The following is a 20,190-nucleotide window of genomic DNA, read 5'->3' as shown; positions in this document are numbered from 1 at the left end:
AATTTTAGTATGTTTAGGCTTGTATAACTAGGCACATCTAAATTTTATTTATTTCATTCTGTATTTTTGCTTAACAGATCAATACATGTAAGCATATCAATATATAAATATAATTATGTAAATAAACAAATAATCAAATACATAATTTATTGACGATACTGCTAAACTAGATTTAAGAGCCTTCGTTATCTTTTTAGTTTACAAGGGAACCGTACGGACCTTCTTTCAACTAAATGCACTCTTTAGGAGTAGAAAACAGCCCTCAACCTGTGGAGATGGTATCGTTTAAGCTAATTATTTCTTAAAGGTTACAGTTTCTGAAAAAGTACTAGTTGTACAGTTTAGAATGATGCATTTGATGGTGTCCTTGAAATAACCTTGAGGTCAATTTCGAAGTCATTTAAAAATCAGTAGTGTTATTCGTCACTGTGGCGTGTAAAAAATTGCTATGCGTTGCAAAAATGATGGATTGGAATTTTTAAATTTCATTTCTATTCAATGGTTTGTTAATACAATGCAATAGTGAATTACATGTTATTAAAGGAAACATGCTTTAGATTGAGTATATTTATTTTATCTGAAGTTAACAAGATAAATAGCATGAAAGTGGCTAATCAACCATCAAGGTGAAACGTTGAAAAACGATTAATAACACTCGACAATTTAAAGACTCATGTTAGATTAGCGATATAAAATTTCGCCACATATAAAAGTGGTTCGGTATATACGAAATAAACAGTTGCCCGTTACTAAATGCCAAGTGTTGTTCGCAAACCCAGTGATTACGTGTGATTTCGCCATGAGACGTGAGTATTTAGAAAATATCAAAAAATTTCTCACAACGTGAAACGTGTAAAACGTGCAAATCTATCATTTCTGTGAACATTGTCTTACATTCTTAATTGACTGTTTATTGATAAAGGACGTGCAATTAATTGCCGAATTATACTTGCCATATGTTTGTTGCGAATCAATTTAAATGGAATGGGAAAGTTGTGTGCCTTTATGGACCTTACACGGCCGATACAATCGAAATTATTTGTAAGAAAAAGGATAGAGGCAGCAGCACAAGAAGAGAAGTTTCTTTTGGAAACGTGATTTAACTGCATCGTGTGATGGAATTTGGAGAAGGCGTAGTTTTTCATTCTTATATGGCTTATTGTTAGTGAGCTTATTTCATGGTATACTAGAAAAATCATAGATACACCTAAAATCAAGAGGCAAACTCCTGAATCGGTGCATAAGCCGCTTTACACAAAACAGCAATGAAAATTTCCTTATCACAGTCTGGTCGTGGAGTTCTCAAATTAACTTCCACTGGCAAATGTACACTTAATATTGCCGAAAATATTATTGTATCGAAGATCAGTTGCTGCCATTTTGGATTAAAAAACGATTAAAGAAAATATATCTATACACTAAAAAATATATAAAATAAAGATCTTTAAAAATACTTTTCATACCTTTTGTTACAGTTTCTCACAAAATTGTCAACGTTAGTGGCGTTACCTACTGAATGGAGCGATAATATTTACTTTCGAAGAATTATTAATGTAATTTTTAGAGAAACAGCTACATTTGTGTCTCGACTTGTATTTTATTCAACGAAATAATAGACAATAAAATAAATGACTATTTCTAAGAGGCAAACGACGTTCTCTACATGTAAAAACCGCGTACAGTTACTCGCACTTCGATACACTACGTCATTTGATTATCGTTAATAGATAAAATTCAATAACATACCAAATTTGATAAATGCCTGGATAGAAGACCGTCTAATCTAACACGAACATGATAAAACCATCGTTACAGTCGTTTATTGGATATTTGAACGAATACTCAGGATTAAAATTATAACTATTCACAGAAGTATGATGCACGTTAATATGGCTTCTGCTTTACAATTTTTAGATCTATACTTGGTGGCCATTGTCGCCGCGACAGCTGTGGCAATCACTCTGACCAATGCTCAATGGGCCGACATTCTGAAAAAGTGTCCACAGGAAGATGGAGAAGAAGTGGTTCATATCCCGGATCCAAACGATTGTCACAAATTTTTCAAGTGCAACCATGGAGTGCCTGTACCGAAAGAGTGTCCATTAAGTAATGATGGAAACTTCAGATTGTGCTACAACGAGGAACTGCAAGTCTGCGATTGGCCATGGAATGTAACCTGCTGTAATGGTAGAGAAACTACACCGTCAACCTCAACTTTGCCAACCCCATCCATACCAACTTTGCCAACCTCGCCAGGTGGATCAGAGGAATGTCCACCGACAGGATCTGTTAAAATACCTGACAAAACCGACTGTAGATATTATTTCGAATGCGAACGAGGACACAAATCAGAACGCTACAAATGTCGAGATGGTCTCTACTTCAATCCAATAGTCCAACAATGCGACCGCCCCACAAATGTACCAAATTGCCCGCAGATCTTTATTCTGTCTGCATAGTCTCTCCATTCAAAGAAAGGACAGGGATGAAAGGTTTCATTTGCGTAATTTTGCGTGACATTTAATTGCATGCTGAAAACTGATCATTTCTTTGTGCATCATGAATATTTTTTTCCGATTCGGAGATCTTGAACTCGCATCGGCAGTAGGAATCATTAGCAACTGATTACCATGACTGTCCATAAGTCTTTTGGCGCACGAAGCGTTAGTAAAATACGACAACTCACGACCATATGCTTCAGTAGTTACACATGTGTAGTTTGCATTTTTTATGTAAAAATATGTTTTACGTTAAATACGCAGGCACTAAGGTGTTGTAACGGATCACTTAATCTTTATGTACTTACACGTTTCATGGCATCCCAAAGCACGTGTCTATTTTGCCTTTACTTTAGCATGTTCGTGTTGTATACTTAGGTTGTCCCAAAAGTTCCTTTCGTTTTTTTTAGTAAGTAATACATACACAATAGTTTATGTTTTATGTTACGTTACTGACAATGATCTCTATGGGATCCATTTTGCCCTATTACCTTCTCTCATCTCTGTGGATGCAGTGTAATACTGTCTTTCACTGCATTTTTAGGTCATTCATTGAGATAAACCTTTTACCACGGGAGTATTTTTTAATGCAAAGAAAAAACATTCATCACGTTTGGCAGTATCTGGAGAGTATGGAGAATTGGTCGAACGTTCCAGTGAAACATTAACAATTTGTTTCTAATGATTAAAGAAACGTGGAACCTGAACGTTATCTTGCTGGAATACGACGCCCCCCGCCTATTTAACATAACCGAGCTTTCTAAAATGATTGTGTATTATTGTTTAGGGAATGTTTAAAGTATCCGCCAATTCACGAACAGTATATTGCGTATTTTCATCAATGAAGGTCTTGATAAGGTATGTCTCTGATCCATTCGGATTAAAAGTACCATCACATCCTAAACTAACCGCGAACTGTCTTAACACACTTATAGAATTACTCTTATAAACGATGTACATTTCGTTTACAATGTCATTGGCATTGTTGCCTTTTTTAATGCAATTTAATCGTTAAGACACTTTACTCGTCGTAAATGCTTTCGTCGATTTTCCATAATTAAAGGCGTACGAAATGTCACGAACAACACTTCGATATGAATGAAATATTTTCCACGATGGTTAGACGATGACTGGAAAGGACAACATTAACTTTTAAAATATAAGATCGTTTACTTACTGCCAGTCAAAAACTTTTGAGACAACCTAATATTAGCTGTATGATTGTTCTTGAATAGTTCTTCCAGCGTGAATATCTTAGTTGTATTACCTTGGATCTGCTCTCATTCGTACTAAATCCTTTTTTGATACAACTGGCCAGTGAATATTTGGGAATATATTAGAAACGTTTTATGTAGCGCACTGCGTGCGTTGTTTAAATAATGCTCCAAATTCCTTGGAATATATTTATTATTGTTACACTTCTATCTAATTTAAACTTTCGTTGCTAAATTACCGTTCGTCTTCCCTGGCTTTAGTTCGTTTAGACTTACAAACCTAGACACGTTTCAATAGATAATAGAATATTTATAACGACATCCCGTGACATTTAATTTATTTCGAATTGCATCTTCGCCTCACAAGGAAATGCATATAAGCATATAATTTCTTTATATAAACGAACAATCAAATATTTTATTTGCGTAGTATATGTTTAAGGGGAGGTTACCGTTGAGATGCATGAAACATACGTGAACTTCTGGAAGTTTGTTTTAATATAAAATTAATACTTACGGGTATAAGTTTCAAAGTAATATATTCTTGTATAATTGGAAGTTAAATTTCAAATTTTGTGTGTAAAAAGAGTCCAAAATGGTGGCTCCAGCTCAGATCAAATAAATAAATGTACGGCGTCGTTTGCTCTGCGCGGGGCGCTTCACATCCTTGCTAGTTTATCTGAACCAAAAACGGATTTCGAATTATAAACGTAAAATAAATTTGAGAGCCCCTGTCGTTTTTCATTTTCTAAAAATCCTCTGCATAAGAAAATGGCAGCCGTTTGAAAAAGAAAACGAATTTTGTTGCTGTTTTCTTTTGCGTCAATGAACGAACAAAAAATGTGCAAATCAATTTTTAACAAAAGTCGCTTCGTGATGGTCTCGCAAATTGGATTTCCTTTCCATTTATTATGAAAATCGGTTAATCTGTTGAAGCTGTAGCGCACCCCGCGCTCTAAGAAATACTGTTTCGAAAAAAACAGCTACCTATTTCCAAGCCGACGCTGTACATTTTTAAATACCTTCGAGAAATCGAATTTTTCATCGTCATGAACGGTAACCTCCCCTTAAGCTGCCCGACAAAAATCTTCATTTCGTTATCAGTATAGGTGTTAAATGGAACCTGCTCGAATAAGAGTTCACGCCAACTGTACCGCGGGCAAAATTCTGTGGATCGATGTCGATAAATAATTTATCAAGAAGTAACAATAAATTTTAGTGTTAGAAAGACGGATACATCTTACCCCCGATTTACATGACACCTTTTTTTTTTTACACGGTTTTCAAAGAAACGGATTTGTAAAAGTAAATACTGTCGAACATAACTATTTTTGTTGTACATGTATTTATTTAGTAACTCTTTAATACCATTCGTTTGTAAACGCTGACAATGAACTTGAATATTTACTAGAAAGAAGTATGTTTTCCTTCTTTTTATATAACAATCAGTCATTACAGAGGACCTTACCAGGAGCCATGAATACATTCTTAAGATTTTACATTTAATGGTTAATGATACATAGTTATAACTTTTGTAGCATTTTTATAATTCGACCGAACCTTTACAAATTGTAAATAAAGTGAATAGAAAAGTCATATCTGTAAAAACCAAAAATATGACTATAAAATTGTAGCTTTGTATATCTATTGTTTCGTAAAAGTATGTACTGACATTTTTTATTTTTCATTCGCATTTCACTTCTATTTTACATTGAAATAAATGATGTTCATTTAATAACTGGCTAAATTATTTGCATTTTGTTTTTGTTTTTTAGACAAACGAATGCGAAACGTATCTATCGTGTAGATCGGGGGATAAGTATACTCTGTAAATGTAGGAGCACGCACAAACCGTTTTATTGTACATCGTCGTAGTAATTTTCAACTACATCTAACACGTGACAAGGTCGGTCGTCAATTCTTGAACCATGCTTCCTGTTATCAGAGCTTTCAAGTTCGTGAAGTAACCGACTTCTCTCCTGCGTCCTTTTCTCAAATCTCGGTTGCTGCGATTGTTGAGAAGCGTCCAGGATCGTTTTCAGCGTGTCCAAAGCTCGATTGGCACTCGATATGGCGGATGAATCATCGACTCTCTTCCCGTACCTAATTATGTTACAGTAACCGTTAAAAAAAGGTTACAACGATTCTTTCTACCCAAAGCACATGCAATCAACACATTCACTTCCGAACTCATAATCGTCAACAGGCCATTCTCGGCGAGCTAAAGATGACCTTATTCTCAAATCTAGATAGCTTAGAATTCATGACAATAGAACGCTAAGAAACATCTCGAGTTGCTGGTAGATACCAGAAAAAAAGGCCTCGAGTCCAAAGGGTTAAGAGGGGAAAGATTTAAAAACGACACAGCGCGCTGCAGCGGTTCAACTGTACTTGTACAGTTGGTTACTGGACCAGCCAACTGCTTTTTCTCCTAACAAGATCAGAAAGCTTCCTATCTGATGAAGAAAATGTATTTCCGTTGACGAAAAGTATATAGAAAAATAAGTCGCACCATTTGTATTTGTATCTGTCATCAATAAAGTTGTGTACAAAAATTCCGGTTTGTATCTGAATGACCCTCGTATGTTTAGACATAAGGGATTCTATCTAGCCAAGAAACCGAATAAAAGCAATTATTCAAGAATTTTTTTTTAAAACGCATTTGATTTTATTTTATTGAATCTTTTTATATTGAATTAGAAAAATATTAATTTTTCGAGATGCTGCGGTCGATTTTCGAGAACACCTCCAGAAAATGTGTTTTGCGATGATCAAAATATCTCAGGATTGGATTATACGAAATCAAAAAACAATGAAGATTAAGGTAATATGTGGTACAGTTTTGTCTTTAATCGAAGGAAGAAGCAAAATATTACGTTTGAACAAAATTGTTTGCTTCTCAAACAAAATTTCGTCTTAAATTGTTTATAAAATGAATAATATTAATCGGATTGTAAAAACCTTCGATAAAAAACTAAAAAAGTTCTAAAGTTTCTGTAAATATTTGAGCTCGATCGTTTCATCCATTCCCGAGACGTCTTGATCACTGATTTAAAAGCATTATTTTATAAAAAAATACAGTTTACAGTCTATACAAGTCTTTAGAGCTTTTTAATAAATTCAATTTGATACAATACGATTCACCGTCGAAATAAATGAATGTTAATATTGCATCAATAATTGATAATAGTCGTGCTGAAATAATGTCTGAAGTAATTTGTATGTCATTTCTGAAAAAATTAGTGCGGTCCAGGTAGCTAGTCAAACAATAAAGTCTTTAAAACTTTTTCCTAAGGTATAGATATTTACCTACAAAATCAAAAAAATACTGTCTTGATACAATGAAAATTGACGAAAGTTTTAGGCATTCGAAAAATGGCGAAATTTTGTTACGATCATTTTATTGAGTAGTTTATATCATTCCGTTAAAAAAAAAATAGTGTCCATATCTTCTTTACATCTTCATTGATAAAAAGTTATTGGTACCCTCGAAATCAAACAACTCATTTTAGACGCTTTTTTTTTTTACTGTTACAAACAAGAAAATTGTTCAAGTGGTCTAGTTAAAGTGCCTTGCCCTACAGTTACGTGAAATTCGGCGAAGAAGTGAAATACACCTCTTTGAGTTAGAACAATATTACAGTACTTTCCAGTTACTAGAATTGCCGTATATAAAGCATCAAAATAATACAGAAACACAACAATATTCCACTGCTAGTAGATATCTCGAATATGATCACTGATTTCTATAAACAATTCTTGTAATCACTGTAAGAGTAAACTGCATCCAAAAATCCCATTTATTCCATGCTAAACCATAATGTTACATTAACTCTTTGAGGTGCATGATTTACAATCGAAACGAAAATTAATTTATCACTTGCTTATATTTTTGTTTTCGCTTATTTCATATGCAGCGTTAGTTCATAGCATTGAGAACTGAATGAAAACCTTTAGATAGAATGTCGAAGCTAAGCAAAAGGTGACCAAGTTTTTAACTCACCTAACCTCAAAGAGTTAAAACAGTCCATTACGATTTCGTTTCGTACCTAGGCCTTCCGACGAACTTAAGGTAGTTTAAGTAGTGGTCAACAACTTGTTTTATGTCCTCGGTTGATGTCACCTCTGGTCGCGTTGGTCTGCTCATTGGTTCCGGTTCACCGAGAACAGTCTCAGTTCCAAGAACGAAGACGACGAAGTATAAGAATATAACATTTGGAGACGATTGCATTCTTGCTACCGAAATAGTCTTCTTTACTGAAAAAGAAATTCCTACATTGTAGTTAGGTTTTTAGAAGGCATACGCTTTACCGACCCTAAAAAGAGAGGTATACATATTCAGAAATTGTTTATAAAGAAATTATGCGATGAGTTGTTTTCACACTGTCAGTATGATTTATTGAGCACAGGAACAAACTAAACCGGGCTCATAATGTCTTTAATATAGCGTTATTTTGTTTGACGATGTGCGCAAATGAACACTGCAAAAAAAGACTGGTGAACAATTGAGAGCTATAGTGATCGTAGAATATATTTAAGATCTATAAATTAAAAATTTTCTTAAGCGCGTGTTTCTACCTTGTTAGATCAAAAAAATTATATAAAATTTGTTCTTTATTTTATGAAAGTTTGTACTATTAAGATTACGCAGTTCGAGCTTCATTAAATATTTCGACGGAATATCTGCGGACGGAATTATCCATGATTTCTTAGATTCTTTTTCGGTATTTCTTAAGTACTTTTTCGTTTTTTGGTATCTATTTGTTCTGCTGCATCGGTTCTTTTCCTTTTCTGCTTTATCTGTTTTGTTCTTCATGTTTTGATTGTTTTGTTTCTGAACTGCTGGTAAAAATTGTTGAATGTTTTTTTCTTTTGATTCCGTTTTGTAAGTTTAACTTGTAATTGGAAATATCAAATATGATCAGAAATCCTATAATTTGTACTCGGTGGATTCAAGAACATCATCAGATTTGATGTATTCAAAGTGAACGTTCCACATCAGGATAAAGGATATACCGAGTGTTTGCAAAATAAGATGCAAGTTTCGATCCACTCTTGTCAATATGATGAAATATTCCATCTATCTCGAAAGCTAGGTACATTTAGCTCGACAAACATTTGTTTTTGTGCTGTCACGTACCTCTTAGGTTGAATATTCAATTAACTGCAGATGTGGCGCAATGAATTGCTGAATTGGGCATTGTCTGGCTTGTATATATGTTCAACCTCTGTTTTACAATTTTTGTAATTACGTTAGAGTTCAGACTATTTGAATAATTTAATATTAAAAAGATGAATAGATACGCAAATGCTTCGAATGGATGTAGAATATTTCAGTATTTTAACATTTTGTTTCTTAAATTAAAGTGAAACATTAACTTGACTTTTAAATACTTTGAATATTTCGATAAATGAAAATACATAGTATAAAAAATTACATTAATGACAATACCCCATCCCGTAGAATTAATTTTTTTGCCTGTTATAGTATGCCCCCCTTCGAAAGAAACATTTTCCTCTGGAGACATATCTTCGTATCATTAAAAGCATATTTTAGGTACAAATCTTAGACGACTCGATCGGTGTATTAGAATGGTCCTTGTTTTAATGATTTTTAAAGTCTATGTTATTCACCCTCGAAATACCTTGCAAATACGTAAAAAAAACTTCTGAAAAATTTGAGCGCTTAATTTGAACATTAACACGTGTCCTAAAGCTTTGAAAGTTTTTAATAGAAAATATATGTAATTTATTTCAAACTTTTTTTCGTAAATATTTCCTTATATATCAAATCAGTAATTATATAGCTATTTTTTTTTAGTTAAAACATTTTCGCAATATTCCTTTAAATGTTTCAAATATGAAATTATTTAATATTCTTTGTAAAAGTTCCATAACCAAAGATTCTTTCTCAGGTAATTCGAAAATGTCGTACTTATTCTGTTATGGAAAAATTCTCTAATCTGAACACTTTTAACTCCCAATTGATCCATATAACGAAGATTCAACTGTTTTTGAATAGTAACTATACAGAGTGTTCCAGAATTAGTGTAAAAGCCCGAAATGGGGGGGGGGGGGGAGGGGGTAGATGAAACAATTCTGAACAATAATTTCCTTTGCAGAAATGTCGTATGGGCCTTCGTTTTTTAATTATTAACAAAAATCACCGACTAAATAAATAATAATACAGTATTTATAAATAACATATATAATAATAAATATACTATTTATTCGAATTCTATACGACATATACTGAAAACACTAAAGTTTTCGAATATTCCAATAATATTCGACAGGTACTCCCAGCTCTAAATTACATTCACTCGAGAGGCATACTTGTTCTCCATAAGGAAAGTTTTTAAAAGTGAAGTACTATATAATCTCTGTTATCAGAGCCTCGATGTTATCGAGGAGAGTTTAAGACGAAAGAAAGAGGACCATACTCGATGTCTTCGATTTTATTCTACTTATATATAGCAACATTCTTATATCAAATCCTATATATCAAATCCTTCATACATCAACATTCGTTATCATACACAATGTCTTTGAGCCGATAATTTAGTGTTTGAAGGTTAAATCCCATTAACGAAACCTCCACTGCTTATATGAAAATATCGATGTCACGAAATTGTATTACCTTATCAATACAATAGATTAGATCGCCGTGAAACGGAAGTCTGAATCAGTGATAGGATATGGATTTGATATGGCAGCAATTTGTGACACGGAAAGAAAAAGAAATGTGAAATTAAAAATTGCGTTGACAGAAGAGCAAGATAAACCACCGAACTGTGTAATTTACTGATGATTTAAATGTCCCAATTACACTAGTTTACAGCCAAAATGTACATTCAATGCCACAATTTTTTTCTTATGTATTTTGGCCTACTAAGCTGGCCTATCAACGATATGAAATTGGGATGAAAGAATGTTGGGAGATTACATTTGGTTACTCATCAAAGAAACGAACCCAACGAATAACAGAAGACAAAGCAAAGGCCGAAATTATTTCTAATTGAAATTAATTAAATAAATGTTTTCCATATAAATAGGAAAAAAATACAAAAACAGAGTAAAATTGGAATTTTTGTACCTTTACTCAATTATTCTTAACTCCGGTATTTATCCATAGATTTTCTTTAACAAACGCTTGTTTTCTTCGTAAAAGTGCGATCTATACGTAGGCAATAAGAAATTGGACATAATTTGACAATTTATATTTTTCCATGGCGATGGAAGAAATATTCATGTTCTATTTTAGCCGAAAAAATTAAAATTTTTCATATATATTGGCTCATAACACTTGAACTATTGAACCGATTGGAAAATACCGTGAAAAACAATTGTTGGAAATTCGATTCTCTTTAAAATGGCGTCTTGTGCGACCCAATTGGACGTTTCTAACTCGAGATATAGCCTAAAATGTGACCGTATGTCAGAAAAAAATTGAAAAAAAAATTGAAAAAAAAATTGAAAAATTCATATAATGTGCCATTGAATGTACATTTTTCTTTTTTATTTTATAAACTAGTTTTATTGACACATACTTTGTTAATCGCCACTTTGAATGATATATAATAAACTCAACAATTATTTTACCTACATTATAATATACGTGTAAATTGAGCATTCTGTGAGACACTCCAAGACGAAAAGTTAGAACGCTGTTAATTTGTTAATTATGGGAATTCTGATTAAATAATAGTTCTCATACTATATAGGTATATATAAATTTTCAATAAACAATTCATTGCTTGTGTACACGGTAAACACGTCTATTTCATCAGTTGGCTTGAATCAAATCGAATTCGAAATTCAAAGTTCAAAATTTACTAAATACAAAATTTAGAGAAAGAAAATTGTTCTACTGATAAAATGTCAATATTGGTAAGTCCTAGTCGTACAGTGGTTTAAAAGCTATTTCAAAAATACCAATTATTATGGAAAGAACAAAAAGGAAATTTTTTTTTGGGAACCCATGGAAAGATGGCGTGAAACGTGGATGACTGATTTTTGAAAGAGTCCTAGAATAACTCGCGATAACACGATGCATCAGTCAAATCGGGACGGAAACTGAACTTGAAGTTCAGTTACTCGCTGCATCGCGCTCGTTTCGCGCAACTTTGCCGATAATGAAAGTTTACTACAGGGAATACTCGATGTTTCGAAATTGAATATCGAGATGGAGTCGAGCGACGAGTTATGTCACGTTCATGTTAATATCAAAAGACCGTATGATGAGATACCATATTTCTTAATTTTGTGGGTACATCTTAACAAATACACAGAGAAACTTAAATTAAACATGGTAAAAGGAGTATGCACAAGATAATTGTATATACAGGGTATTCAGGCTATCACTAGACCGCGTTGTTCTCGTAAATGGTACATATGACAAAAAACTGAAAGAGGAAAAAGTGATATTGTTTTTTATGTGCAATGTAACCAGGTAGATAAATCTTTCGGATTTATACTCTTTTCTGAGAAATGAAGGTGACCTTCAGTTTTTTAAATGGAATGGTATATTTTTTATACAAAAATGTGGTAGAGTCTCGAATTCTAAATAAAAAAGTATTGACCTTTATTAGCCCTGAACACACTGTATACACTGGCCTTCAGAAAAATGGGGACACTTTCTTCAAAACGTCATAAATATGGGAGTTTTCAATCGATTTTCGTTAAACTTCGTCAGGAGTAGTATACAGGGTGTCCCAAAAATGATGGAGGTCTTTGAAAGGAGTGGTTCGGATGGTGATTTGAAAGAATTTTTCTGCTTAGCGAAAATGTTGTCCGAGGCTTCCTTATAGAACAGAACATAACAGAAAACCCCGCAGTAGTATAGGCTACGCGCTAGGCGACCGCGTTCGTACACGAACAAGTGATTTGACGATCTTCGAAGCACGTAAGTTCAGCCTGAAATCGATGAAATCGATGAAGCTCCTGAATATTTACTTTCTTTCTTTAATTAAAATTATTACTACTGAACTAGATTCGACCGTAGTCTCGGTTAGACACTAATTTTTTGGCCTTCGAAGGTGGTTATGAACGATCTATAAAAAAATCAAGGTACAAGGTAACATACAATTTGGGTGTTGTACTCATAATAGCTTTGGTGGTTTTATGGATGCCTATCATCTAGAAAAATATCATTCCTTTTTAACCAACTTCGAAAAAAGAGGAGGTTATGACAAGAATTCGACATGTATAATTTTTTTTTTTTTGTATGTATGTTACCTTTGTACGCCCACACGGCTTGACCGATCGGGATGAAACCTCTTGCATCTTGTAGAGCATGTTCGCCGATTGGTCCCGTTACTTCGACATTTTGAGATTTTTAATTTTTTACCCGTGTTTTTGTCAAAAAACCGAAACATTTTGTATTGCTTCTTATTCCGAAACGGATTGGCTAATCGAATTGAATCTTCTTGCATCTGATAGAGCTTTGTTGGCTCTTAAAAGCTTGAAAAAACATTTGACCTATTTCCATTTTTTACCATTTTATTGCAGTTTTTATTGAAAAAATGTACTATATCATGTTCGGCCTGAATTCGATGAAAACGATGAAACCCTTTACATTTTGCTGCCGGATTCGTTTTCGAGTTGATCACTTTGCAAAAATGATTTTTCTTATTGTTTATATCTATTGTTATTGAAAAATTGCTATTTTTTTATGTAACTTGGCGAGGAAATTACCGAGCGCGATGGAACCTTCCACATATAATGTCAGAAGATTTAATAATGTTCCCATTTAGAAAAGTTATGAATTTCTTAATGTTTATAACAATTGTTACTGCAAAATTCCAATTCATTGCTGAAACTCGGCACGGAATGAACCGATCGAGGTGGAGTCTTCCACACAATGTCAGATGATTTAATAGTGTTCCCATTTCGAAAAATTTCTGAACTTTTTAATGTTTATAACAATTGTAACTGAAAAACTCCTATTCTTTTGCCTATTCCCATTTGCAAACATTTATGGACACGTTCATTATTTAAAACCATTGTTGGTGCAAAATTGCTATGCTCTGGTGTAGCTCGACAAGGAATTTACCAAACGCAATCAATCCTTTCACATTTAGTTGCACATGTATTCCTGATAATCCCATTTGCAACTATACAGGGTGTTCCAAAAATGTTGAATGTCCTTGAATGGGGTGATTTGAAACAATTTTTTCTTATTTCTACAAACGAGACAATTATTGTGAACTACGTTTCGAAAAATATTGGTAAATAAATTCAGCAATTTTTAGGGGCCCGTTAAGAGGACAATATCGTTGGATTGGTAACGGCTTAGCTGGCCCTATGACCAGTTTTTATAAAGCCGAGGAACAGATCAAATCGACTGTCTACCCGGTTTATCGTAGGCCGTGCACTAAAAGAATGCACATCGTTAGGTGAAAACAGCGGCATAAAAGGCACTCTTCGAAGCTCGATAATCCGGCAACAAAGCTGTTTGGAAAACAAGGACGAATATTCCTGCAGCATCCCACACGCTGCGTAATCCGTATCGCGGCCTTCAAAAATGTCTCGATCATTTTTGCAAATGTCACCATATTGTGTTAAAATCTCAAAGGGAGTCTAATCAATAAATATACTGGGTGCGATCGAATATGACGTGTACAATGTCACGAAGTGATTCCTTATGAAAGATGCAAGAAGAAAAAAAAGGAGTATCATTTTTTATTTACAGTGCATTGTAAATCCGCTCTTAGCACGACAGAAATAATTTTTTTAAGAAACACATTTTCCGCATCACAATAAAATATTCTTTAAGGTTTGAAGTAAACTTATGCATACTTGTAAATTTCCACAAATGTATCAGTCCAGTTGTACAAGTGACCATGTATTATTGATGAATTTATCTAAACAATCTATGAATTTATCTAAACAAACGCTATCTTACTGTGGATAAAAATATGTAACGTTCCATTTACAAAAACCAATTTGTATATCAAATCTTCCTCACGACTTTACTTTCAACAAAATTATTTACACCATATAATTTGTCCATTTGAACAGAATAACTTTTGTAAAACGATTTTTTGATAGCTTCACCTTCTCATGAGATATTTAACCATTCTAATTTCAACGAAATACCCTGTCTTTTGCCTGACTGCACATTTAGATAATTCATCACACAGCAGCTAGGTGGACGTACTTTCCAGCGTTTATTATACCATCGTTAAATGCTACTTTTCTAACACCATTGTAGGACATGGTATTCCCAAATCGTAACGCTGCATAATAACAAATATGATTCATATTTATTTCATTAGCATAGATTTATTTAAGTGTCTATGTTTATTTAATTATGTTTATTTATCGAATCTTTCTATGGTGACCTGAGACTTTTGCACAGTATAGTATGTTTTAGTTGCATGTGCTTTACGTACAAAGAATCGGAGTTGCTAAAATCGAAGTCGATGCGACTGTAGACATAAATACAAAGAAAAAGAATACTAAAAATAATTTATTTTGACACAAGATAAAAGAGTACTCCCTTAAATTTTCGCGTTGAATTTGGCAAATTTTTAATTTTTTAAGTATTATCTGATATAGACATTTTGAAAACTTTAACCAACAAGAATTTAAAAGAAAAATCTATTTTATGACTCTAAGAAAAGAAACAGTATCTACTTTCTTGTATGAGCGGAAATACTCGGTAGTTATGTACATAATTGGACCGCAGCTTCTGTCGTCGATTTTAACAGGGGAGCATTACCTACCTACATTAAATACGTGTAAAGTTATTAACATTATTAGATAGTGTGCTTTATGCTATTCGAAACTAATAATTTCCAAACATGATGGTGCTTCATCATACTCTACCTGAAAAATAAGAACCTTTTTGAATGAAAAATATCAATGTTCGTAGAGAATCAATTGCCTGGTTTTCAAGATCATTAATTATTAGACCCCACGATTTTTATTTGCAGGGTCGTATCAAAGAGAAAGTTTGTAGTCAGGGTATTGGAACTCAGGGCCAATTAATACAAAGTATTAATCACGCATTGGAAGACTCGGAAAATCAAAACACGTTGTCGAGGCTTCATGCATCCGTAATTAGACGGACGCAGCTATGCATACAAGAGCAACGACATCAGTTTCAGTAATCTTGTAATTAATAATGAATAGAAAAGTTGACATCTACCTTCTTATCCTAGTTGTATCTAGGAACTCGTCAATTTTATGTAGCCATATTTTAGCTGTAATTGTGGAGTGGACTTTTAAACACGATTCTCTCGCAAACTAAATCAGAAGTTGTACAATTTTCTTCTCGTTTCCTTCTTATTGTTTTTATAAAGCATCAGCTCGTGTCAACTTATACATATGTGTTATTGAATCACACGCTGGATTGCTATTTAATGTATCTTTATAAATGCAGGCATTCTTCAGAAAACAAGATCTCATCAAAAAATAAACGAAAATTACAAATTGATTGTGTTAGAGTTCCGAATGTACCACAATTTCTTATTCTCTTTATGCTTTGTTGATAAATGAAAAAGTTTAACATTTTTGGGTAAAAACATGAATAGAAAACTTTTAAATATTTGTACGAAGAAAATGATATTGTGACAATATTTTGTGAAGAACGAGAAGAGATAAAAAAAAAAAGCAAAACCTAATTAGAAATATATAATATTTACTAATATAATGTTTAGTTTCCACGATATGAAAACAATTTTTCTCTTATATCACAAAATACTGTTTTCTGTTTCTTTCACCACATCATTTATTAGACCATAATTTTATTTATTACCATGGATTTATTTATTATAATACTTATAGTTTATTTCCATTATTAATTCCGTTTGATAATTAATATTAGATTATTGTAACTTCTATTGACTTTGAAATCTACGAAATTCATTCAGTCAAAAGAGTCGTTAATTAAATTTCTCGGGATACAAATTGAACGTAAGTGGTCTTCGTTTAGATTTCTTGATTGCTCCGAAACCAATAAATATTACATCTATTTCATCATTTTAATTCACGTAGCACCATATATTTCTATTAAAAACCATCCAAAGACATCTTGGGAAATACGTATCCATTTTTGATAATAATTATTAAAATTGACACGGTGTTTATAAAAATACAAATAATTTTATATTTTTTACTGCGTTTTACAACAGCATTCTTTTGCACTTTAAAAACTAGTTTGATACAAATAAGACATCATTTCAAATATTAAAATTATCTGTATAAGCTATTTATGGTTTGAAGCAATAAAATAAATACATAAATAAACGTTAAAATTACATTGCATATGAACAGTAAAAATATTGACTCAAGATATCTGTGACAGAAACCGCAAATCCGATATTTCTACTGTTGAGTAAAAGCCAATGAAGGAATACTTTAATCGAAAAACTTTTTGTCTCCAAGGTTTAAAAGGATGACGTGATTTTCTTGTAATTAACACTGGAAATTAGAACCGTCACTTCCGGTTGATAAAAGTTTCGCACGCATTCTCGGCTCGTATAAATAAATAAATAAAAGAAAGGGGAAAATTCCGTTATCCGTTGGGTGTTATCTGATTTGCATTTGCTTGATTGAAAATTGAAACTCGTGTCCGTTAAAGATAAAATGGCGGACATCGACGATGCGATTCTCGCTGAATATGTAAAACTGATTGCGATGTCGTTTATAACAGATGCGAAGTAGAGACGCTTCGAATAATCGGATCGATAACGAGATATCGATGCGATCAGGGTGTACAAATTTCAAACTCATTCTTCTTTTACGATAGACTTGTGATATAAATATTATATCAACCATGAAAACAGTATTTTTAAAGTAAATAATTGATCAAACAGAGGTTTACGTTCTTTGCGAGGTAAATTTCTTTGTAATTGAATCACTGAGTAGACATTTCTAAATGCTAAAATATTTCGTTTTTAAAGTATACATCTCATAAATGTATCGGAGTACAACGAATAGAGAAAGCCTATAGGCGTTCATGAATGTAAGTACTTTAGATATGTGATTTCTGAAATAAAAATATTCAAATAATTAGAATGATCAATTGTTTGTTGGTGTATATTGCTAAGTAAATGAAACTTAACGTTATTTCTTGACTACAAAATATTGAATTTCTTAAAATAGTAAATGTCACACACCTACAAACGATCTCTATTTAAATGTATTATGTGGCAATCTAAAATATTTGTCATATTTCCCCTTTGCATATAATTTTCAATAATTGTCTAAAATATACGTTTATACTGTTAATAAACTTTTACAGTAAGAGTAAGTTAATAAATACCATTGTACATTTGATAATAGGTATCACTGTAATCAATAAATTTCACGTATGTGTTGTAATTTTGTAATTCAACTATATTCATTGAACGTTAAAAAACTCGAAGCACACAAAATATATTTCATTCATAATCAAATAATCGTGGTGCTTTATTATTTCTTTCAACTCAACTACCATATGTTAGAAGTGGTGTCACTTAATGGACGATTCGATCGTCCGTCCCTCGATCCTCTTTCGAACAAATTTTGTTAAAAATTCTTACAGAAATAAACAAAAATATCAGGGAGGTAAAACATAAATTAATATAAATTACGATTATGAATAAAAAGACCTAACTCACATGAAATTATCGACGACGTAAATCTAGAAATATGATGAAATGTATAACCTCACGCATGTGAAATTATTAACGGTTGTTAATTGCAATAGCCTGTTTAACGAAAGAAAAAAAATCATATCCAATGTGTTTAATAAAAGATGAACTGTTTAAAGCTACAGAGTAGAACTTTACAGAAACCAGAAGCGAGATCAAACCGATCGACGTTCAAAAAGAAAGATTAACAAAATGTCGGAATAACATTGTCCCGTATCCACAATATAAGACGACGTTCCTTTAGGACGCAGAAAGAGTTCAGTTATTTTTACGTGCAAAGAACTAGTAATGTTGCAAAAGATAGATCCGCGTCAGAATTGATTTCACCATCTGGTTTTCATCAAACCAATGGCGATTCGAGGTAACTGTTATTTTGAAGACACTTGCGTCCGTGGCCTCAATATTATTAAACGTTAATTTTACAGGACGGCTCCGAACAATGGCACACATCACAATAAGTACACAGCGAACAGGTCACAATTATCCGTAATTATTACAGCACAAACGGCGCGGATTTGTTGTGGATAAAATTCAATTCGCAACACTTACTCACCGATCGATTGAGGAGTCGATTCGAGATTATTATATGCTCGTGAAGGTAAGAGATTAATCTGTTTGGTCAAGAAGCTTTCTGTATCCTGGCGAACGATTCGAAAGTTCAGATCGGCCGCTCGGGCCACCGACAGGAGTATATATACCTGAGAACGCACCCTCCAACGCATCCCCTCAGCTGCAGCCCATGGTATCGCGCAGCCAATCCACGAGGCTCAACCCCACCAGTCGTCCTTCTATCCTTCCCATGGATCTTTTTTTCGTCGATCGTTGTTGTTCTTCATCAAGATATTGCCCGACGCACAGTGCGATGAGTATATGAGAAATAAGGACAAAAATCAAATCAGTATTCAAAAATATTCTACTCGATAAAAAAGGTAAAAAAAAGTACATAAGTATGTTAAAACAATGAAGAAAAAGTTTATTACATAATATTTTACCAAAATCTTTGTTAAACAATTATTAAATAATTAATTAATTTTAAAAAGATAATAGAAAAATTTAATTTTAATAAACTTATATTATTAACATATATTATTAAAACTTTATAAAACTGCTATAAAGTAGTTATAAGTATTAGTATTATAGGGGTAACTTACCACGAAAATTCAGATCCATTATAAAAAAAGAATACTAGTTTTTTTTTAAAGAAGTACCTATCCCGTTGAAAGATAACTTCAGACTAACATTAATCCTATTTACAAAACAAGTCTAAATAATCGAATCAAAGAAAAACAAATTTGTATTTTTTGACTTTTGTCCACAGTTCGACACCCTGCGCGACGACTCGATCCGAAGGATAGCGTAGTCGTCTGAAAAGCGGTATCTTGTCATCGAAATCCAATTTTTCATCGTAAATATTGAAAACATTTTTTTTCCACGGAAAGGGGATTCTTGAAAACTTCGAAATTCGGACGTATTGCGCCTTTCAAATTGTTGTTATTAGGAATTTTAGTGGTATGAAAGAACTGTACACACAGACACAAACAAAATTTCTAATATGAATAATTGTTATGAACGACGGAAATCAATTTTGCTCATTGGTAATTATAATAAATTATTCCAATAGAGTTTCTGTCATCGATAACTATTATGAGAGTACGAAATTAAACTTTCTCATCGATGACAATTTGCAGGTGACAGATACAGAATTCCTCTCATTGATAATGGTAATCGCTTTATCAACTACGAAAGGGCATATCGACATTTTGTAATTGATATTTTTAAATATTTTATTTACATTTTATCTTGGACTTTAGTCCAAAAACTAGCAAAATTCATAGC

General features: G+C 32.8%; 2 protein-coding genes across 3 annotated transcripts; one reads left to right on the top strand and one right to left on the bottom strand.

Annotated features, from left to right (window-relative positions):
* The first annotated feature begins 1,889 nt into the window (after window positions 1-1,889).
* Window positions 1,890-2,459, top strand: LOC128877502 (peritrophin-1-like). Its single transcript, XM_054124842.1, has one exon. The coding sequence runs from the start codon at window positions 1,890-1,892 to the stop codon at window positions 2,457-2,459; it is 570 nt and encodes a 189-aa protein (XP_053980817.1).
* A 1,436-nt stretch (window positions 2,460-3,895) lies between these two features.
* On the bottom strand, window positions 3,896-19,148 carry LOC128876204 (uncharacterized). Of its 2 annotated transcripts, none has more exons than XM_054122377.1 (3): window positions 18,908-19,148; window positions 7,762-7,969; window positions 3,896-5,815 (listed from the first exon to the last, which is right to left on the bottom strand). In XM_054122377.1, the coding sequence occupies exons 1-3, from the start codon at window positions 19,074-19,076 to the stop codon at window positions 5,569-5,571; spliced, it is 624 nt and encodes a 207-aa protein (XP_053978352.1). In that variant the 5' UTR covers window positions 19,077-19,148; the 3' UTR covers window positions 3,896-5,568. The 2 variants fall into 2 exon arrangements, with proteins under 2 accessions (XP_053978352.1, XP_053978353.1); XM_054122378.1 differs by having other exon boundaries at window positions 18,904-18,986.
* Window positions 19,149-20,190: the final 1,042 nt, after the last annotated feature.

This window comes from Hylaeus volcanicus, chromosome 5 (genome assembly GCF_026283585.1).
Source record: "Hylaeus volcanicus isolate JK05 chromosome 5, UHH_iyHylVolc1.0_haploid, whole genome shotgun sequence".
In the NCBI taxonomy this organism is placed as follows: Eukaryota; Metazoa; Arthropoda; class Insecta; order Hymenoptera; family Colletidae; genus Hylaeus; species Hylaeus volcanicus.
This window is presented reverse-complemented; position numbering and strand designations above follow the sequence as displayed.